The sequence below is a fragment of the Dipodomys ordii genome, unplaced genomic scaffold, assembly GCF_000151885.1.
Source record: "Dipodomys ordii isolate 6190 unplaced genomic scaffold, Dord_2.0 Scaffold7, whole genome shotgun sequence".
In the NCBI taxonomy this organism is placed as follows: Eukaryota; Metazoa; Chordata; class Mammalia; order Rodentia; family Heteromyidae; genus Dipodomys; species Dipodomys ordii.
This window is the reverse complement of record NW_012267223.1, coordinates 21,738,414-21,744,975: the sequence shown is the minus strand read 5'-3', so window position 1 is coordinate 21,744,975 and position 6,562 is coordinate 21,738,414. Positions and strand designations below refer to the sequence as shown.

The following is a 6,562-nucleotide window of genomic DNA, read 5'->3' as shown; positions in this document are numbered from 1 at the left end:
GAGCTGAGGGACAGTGCTCAGGCCCAGAGTTCAGGCCCCACGACCGGACCCAAAAAAAAAAAAAGAAATACATGTGAACTTAAAGGATTTGAGGCACCCTGTCAGCCTTGCTTTAGAAAGTACTTTATATCGGCAGGCACAAGTGGCTCATACCTGTGAGCCACTTGAGAAGCTAGGATTTGAGAATCTGAATTAGAAGCCAATCTGGGCACACAAATCTGAAAAATTCTTTATTTCCAATTAGCCAGCAAAAAGCAAAGAACTGTAAGTAAAGATCAAATGGTAGATCACCAGCCATGAACAAAAAAGCTGAGCCAATCCAGGTGCCGGTAGCTCACGCCTCTAATCCTAGCTAATCAGAAGGCTGATATCTGAGGATCACAGTTTAAAGCCAGATTGGGGAGGGAAAGCCCATGAGACTCTTATCTCCAATTAACCACCAGATAACCAGAAGTAGAACTGTGGCTCAAAGTGGTAAAGCACTAGACTTGAGTGGAAAAAGCTCAGAGGCCAAGTGCCAGTGGCTCATGCCTATAATCGTAGTTACTCAGGAGGCTGATATCTGAAGATCATGGTTCAGAGCCAGTCCAGGCTCTTATCTCCATGAGACTCTTATCTCCAATTGACCGCCAGAAGTAGCACTGTGGCTCAGGTGATAGAGTGCTCATCTTGAGCTGAAGAGCTGAGGAACAGCGCCCACGCCAGAGTCAAGCCCTACAACCAACAAAAAAAGAAAAAAAAGAAAAAGCTTAGGGACAGCACCCTGAATTTAAGCCCTATAACCAATGATGGATGGATGTGGCATATTCTCTTATATACAAAAGCTAGATATGGGATATGATAATAATTATACAGGACTGATAAATTATACATGACTCTAGGCTTCACAGTGAGACCAAAGTAGGATAATTCTTAGGCGAGGAACCCAAAGGTGCAAGGCCTCTGTGCCTCTGATCATATAAAGTAATCTTTACCAAGATGAATTTCAGGAAATGGAAGCAAGGGGTTTGTTTTTGGTTTGTTTTTTTTTTTCCTTTTTGTCTTTATTTGTTGGTTTATATGTCTCTGAAGAAATGGGGGGCACAGAAATGGAAAGAGAAAGGGTGAACAAATGCAGCTGAACTGTACAACTTTTGGGCAGGAATGAGAGGGAAAAACAGAGAGAATGAAGGAAGGATGACATTGCCCAAAAAGAAATTAACTTTATAATTAAAAATAAATAAGTAAAGTAAAACTGAGCAAGCCAGGCACTGGTGGCTCATGCCTGTAATCCTCACTCCTTAGGAAGCTGAGATCTGAGGATCATGGTTCAAAGCTAGCCCCAGCAGGAAAGTATAACACTTAAGTCAGTCGTGGGGCTTGAACTCTGGGCCTGGGTGCTGTCCCTCAGCTCTTCAGCTCAAGGCTAGCACTACTACTTGAGCCACAGTACCACTTCCGGCTTTTTCTTATGTGGTACTGAGGAATCGAACCTAGGGCCTCATGCATGTGAGGCAAGCACTCTACCACTGAGCCACCTTCCCAGCCCTGAAAGTCTGAGACTTATCTCCATTAAACTACCAAAAGAGCCAGGAATGGAGCAGTGGCTCAAGTGGTAGAGCACTAGTCTTGAGCATAAGAAGCTTAGGCCCTGGCTTAGTGGTAGAGTGCTTGCCTAGCATACATGAAGCCCTGGGTTCAATTCCTCAGTATCACATAAACAGGGGGGAAGAAAAAAAAGAAAGAAGCTTAGGCCCTGAGTTCAAGCCCCAATACTGACAAAAAAAGAAAGAAAAATACTTTTGCCAAAGAAATTGTTTAGGCCTGAAATGGTATCCTTTAATCATAGTCTGTTGCATTTTATATATTTTTAAATCATACCTGTATTTGTATTAAATTATCAAACAATGCAGAATATTATTTGTTATATTATATGAATGTATAGATCATTAAAAATGAAACATGAAATAGATTGTTGGCAAGTATAAAAATAAAACAGCGAAACCTCTTGAAATTAGGAAGGGGTGAAGGGAATCAGAGAGTGGGAGGGGGCATTGATTGGAAATGTCACAGTCCCCCTTGTATGCTAATTTTTTTTTGTCAGTCATGGAGCTTGAACTCTGGGCCTGGGCTCTGTCCCTGCACTCTTCAGCTCAAGGCGAGCACTCTACCCCTTGAGCCACAGCGCCACTTTCAGTTTTCTAGTGGTTTACTTGGAGATAAGAGTCTCACAGTCTTTCCTGCCTGGGCTGGCTTTGAACCATAATCCTCAGATCTCAGCCTCCTGAGTAGCTAGGATTACAGGCATGAGCCACCAGCACCCAGCTATGCTAGTTCTTATAAAGGGAATCCTGAAATATATTGTAATTCTGTAATACTCCAGTGAAGAAAAGACAAATATATGAAGTACTTAAAGTAGTCAGAATTGTACACAAAAATAGAATGGTGATTGTCAGGGACAGAAGGGGGAGAGAGAGATGGGGAATTTAATTGGTATAGAGCATCATTTTGCAAAATGAACAAAGTTACAGACGTAGATGATGGTAATGGTGATTCTGCATTATGAATGTATTTAGTGCCACCAAACTATGAAAAATGGTTAGGATGGAAAATCCAATGTGTATTTTATTCCAGATTTTTCAATGGGGATATGAAGACTTCAAAAAATTTGGTGAAGAAAATAAATATTCTGCAATATTTGATAAATCTATGTTTTTTTTGGTCGGCCATGGGGCTTGAACTCTGGGCCTGGGCGCTGTCCCTCAGCTCTTCAGCTCAAGACGAGCGCTCTACCGCTTGAGCTACAGCGCCACTTCCGGTTTTCTGTTGGTTTATTGGAGATAGGAGTCTCACGGTCTCTCGTGCCCGGGCTGGCTTTGAACCTCGATCCTCAGATCTCAGCCTCCTGAGTAGCTAGGATTAGAGGCTTGAGCCACCAGCGCCCGGCAAATCTATATGTTTAAAAAAAATGAGTCATAGTTTCTGTTTGACATCTGCTTCAGATAACCTGTAGTTACAAAACTTGATCACTTGTTTTACAGAGAAAACTAGAAGCTGAGCTTCTTCAAATAGAGGAACGACACCAGGAAAAGAAGAGGAAGTTCCTGGAAAGCACAGACTCCTTTAATAATGAGCTGAAAAGGGTATCCATCCACCCAACCTGCTTACTCTGCCCTTATCACATGCCTGTTACCATGATTTCCTTGTCCTCCAAAACAGTGTTCTTACCAAGCTTTGTTCACTTTAAAACAGGGCTAACATCGCAACATAATCTTTACATCTTTGATTTATAGTATCATTTCTATTTTCTGGAAAAAGTAATAACTGAAACATTACTTAGTGTTTCTCTTTACTATGTCTATTGATGCTAGAACGCTTCAGTGTTTTCATTTAAATTCCTACACAGTCTTGAATTGTTTTTCCTGTATTAGAACATGTTTATCAAACATCTTCATTTAATGGTGTTCACAGTTTGTACTTTGTGTGTCCTAATGCTGAGAATGTATAATCCAGTCCTCTCAGTGTTGCCTCGAAGCCCTCTGTAGGAGTTGATAGTACTTGGCTGCTAGAGAGCTGCTTGATTCTATGAACTTTTTTTCCTTTGGTGATCCTGGGGTTTGAACATAGAGCCTTATACTTGCTAGGCAGGTGCTCTACCACTTGAACCACACCCCAAGCAGTGCATGTATCTTGTTTGATGGGCAAGGAAACCCAGTTTTTAAACCTGTGTTTCAAAATGATGAGAATGTTTCTGAGTTTTCTTGTTTTGTTTTTCCTGACTACCAGTTGTGTGGTCTGAAGGTAGAAGTGGATATGGAGAAGATTGCAGCTGAAATTGCCCAGGCAGAGGAGCAGGCCCGCAAACGGCAGGAGGAGAGGGAGAAGGAAGCAGCAGAGCAGGCTGAGCGTGGTCAGGGTGGTATGCCTCCTGAGGAAGAGCCAGCGGCCAGCAAAGCCGAGGAGAAGAAGGATGATGAGAGCATTCCAATGGAGACAGGTAACTTGCCACTGCCAGCGGCGGGCGGCGTAAGTCCCTTGAGGGCCTTTTTATTGATTCTCCTGTAAATGCTTTTCATGAATTATATTCTTGCCTCTTTACTGAATTTGACATAGCATTAACATGGAGTATTTTAATCGTGTTCCGAACATTATTTATATAGGTAATGATCATTGTTCTCAAGATTGTCTTTGATATTCTAAAACACATTTAGTAAAAATAAAACATAATAGGCCAAATCCATCCTCTCTCTCTCCACCCTCCTTTTGTAAGTAAAGTTTTACTGAAACACAACCATTCCTGTTAGTTTATTCACGTCATGTACATATCATACGTGTCATGTAGGGCTGTGTTGAGGAGGAGTTGGAACAAAGATGGCCCACAAAGTCTAAAATATTTACTGTCTAGCCCTTTGCTTGTCCCCACCTTAGAAAAACTTATTTCTAAACGTAACAGTCTTCTGAATAAAAGTATCTCTGGGGGTAAAAACCAGTGTGTAAATTTCTGGCATACAGTTTACCTGTCTGGCACATTACAAATAGTACTATGCTGAAAATAGTTACAGCTGCACCATCAGAGTTTCCTGGACCATTGTTGCAAGAAGTGGGAGGGACATTGGCATACTTTGTGCTCATATAACCTGGAAAGCATTTGATGGAATTATTGGTATCTTTACCCAGAGTTTCTATAAAATTTAACCGCAGCCAATTAACATTTCACACAGTCGGGTTTTCAGGTTTCATTATCAGAGCCTCTTTATGTTTTTGTAAACATGTTTTTGTCTTAAATTTGGATCATGAGCACATTTTTGTGGTTAGAGCTAAAGCTTGAGAATTAGGGTATGGTTCTTCACTATGTGGTAACTAAACACTCAGTCCTGTCCTCTGTTTTGTCATCCATTTGTGGGCCTGTCCTATTCTCACCACCTGTACATCCTTTGTTCAGATTCTGTCTGGGTTAATTTTTTTAAAAAATAGCTGAAGAAAATTGATAGGCAAAACAAGTAAAATTCATGTTGGTTTGAGACACTCTCAACTGTGTTGTAGGCTTAGCCTTGATCTCCTGGGCTCAAGCAATCCTCCTGAGTAATTGGAACTACAGGCATGTTCCACCACACCCTGTGTAATCTTAATGATGTATTAACATAGTATGTCTATGTTAAATACTATTCAGTATAGAATCTATCTATCTATATTTTTTTGAGGGGGGTGGTCCAGTCTTGGGGCCGGAACTCTGGGCCTGGGCCCTGTCACTCAGCTCTTCAGCTCAAGGCTAGCACTCTACCACTTGAGCCACAGCATCACTTCTGGCTTTTTTCTTTTTGCTTATGTGGTGCTGAGGAATCAAACCCAGGGCCTCATGCATGCAAGGCAAGTGCTCTACCACTGAGCCACCTTCTCAGCCCAATATTTTTAAATTCATAACTTTCTTACATTCTTTTCTCATAGTATTTGAAACCTAGCACATATTTTACTCCTTTAGTACATCTATATTATAAATCTAAATTTTCATCAGAAGTGTTTGGTGTATATTTAGATCTCATAACCTTAGAGCTAAGAATATTTTCTCACTGTCACTTATTCCAGAATTGCTTAAAAATTCCTCAGTCCTGGCCTATTTCAGGTGCTTAATAGATACCTATGGCTGCCATGGTGATTAGCACAGCTTTATGGCATCAGCTTCATTAGAATAAATGCTAGTTTTGAAATTGACAGTGACAAATGTGTGATTACAGAGGAGACACGCCTCGAAGAAACAACGGAGAGCCAACAGAATGGTGAAGAAGGCACATCCACTCCTGAGGACAAGGAGAGTGGGCAGGAGGGGGTGGACAGCATGGCCGAGGAAGGAACCAGCGATAGCAACACTGGCTCCGAGAGTAACAGTGCGACAGTGGAGGAGCCGCCCACAGATCCCATACCAGAGGACGAGAAGAAGGAATAGATGTTGCCTTGTTTTATGTGTCCTAAATACTTTTTTAAATGAAAAAAAATGTTTTTTGGTTTTAATGGTGTTATGTGGTCTGTGCATTAATTTTTTTTCTTGTCCATGTTACACCACCAAAGGCACTTGGACCACGGGTGTTGTGAGCTTAATGGCCCAGTCCCCCACGTCCCTCAGTGTTATGAAGATGGCTCTCTTCTCTGTGGATCTTGTTGTTAGCATTTGACTGCCGAAAGCCTCAGAACCTAGACTAATTGGGAAAACACCCACCTTTTGTAGAGAATTACCTTTGATGCTGCAGAATCTGTTCTTACAAATGCCTTCCTACAGCTCACTTGGGTGCTTACTGAAGCCATAGCTTTAAACCTTCCCAGGCCCCATTAGCAGCCTCCTCAGCCCTTGGGTACCTGTGTTGAAGACTTTCTTGGAAACACAGTCATGTGAGGATGTGTTTGTTCACGCCCCCTTTTTATATGTAACCAGTATCAGGTTCTGGGAGTCATGTTAAAGGAAAGAATGTAACCTGCATCTAACTACACATGGATCCTGCTCATCAGGAAAGAGTCTCCATAGCTAGATAGTTTCTGGTATGAAGTCATGGAAGTGAGCGCCACACAGGCACACTGTACTGCGTTTGTCCTG

The 6,562-nt window shown here is 41.8% G+C and overlaps 1 protein-coding gene across 1 annotated transcript in view; it reads left to right on the top strand.

Moving 5' to 3' along the window:
- Smarce1 (SWI/SNF related, matrix associated, actin dependent regulator of chromatin, subfamily e, member 1) overlaps positions 1 to 5,985 on the top strand; it is a 22,965-nt gene extending 16,980 nt beyond the window's left edge. Inside the window, exons 8-10 of the mRNA XM_013037184.1 lie at positions 3,010 to 3,122; positions 3,766 to 3,976; positions 5,712 to 5,985. Coding sequence (XP_012892638.1) covers positions 3,010 to 3,122; positions 3,766 to 3,976; positions 5,712 to 5,920 — 533 coding nt within the window. The 3' untranslated portion in view covers positions 5,921 to 5,985. The remainder of the gene's footprint in view (positions 1 to 3,009; positions 3,123 to 3,765; positions 3,977 to 5,711) is intronic.
- Positions 5,986 to 6,562: the final 577 nt, after the last annotated feature.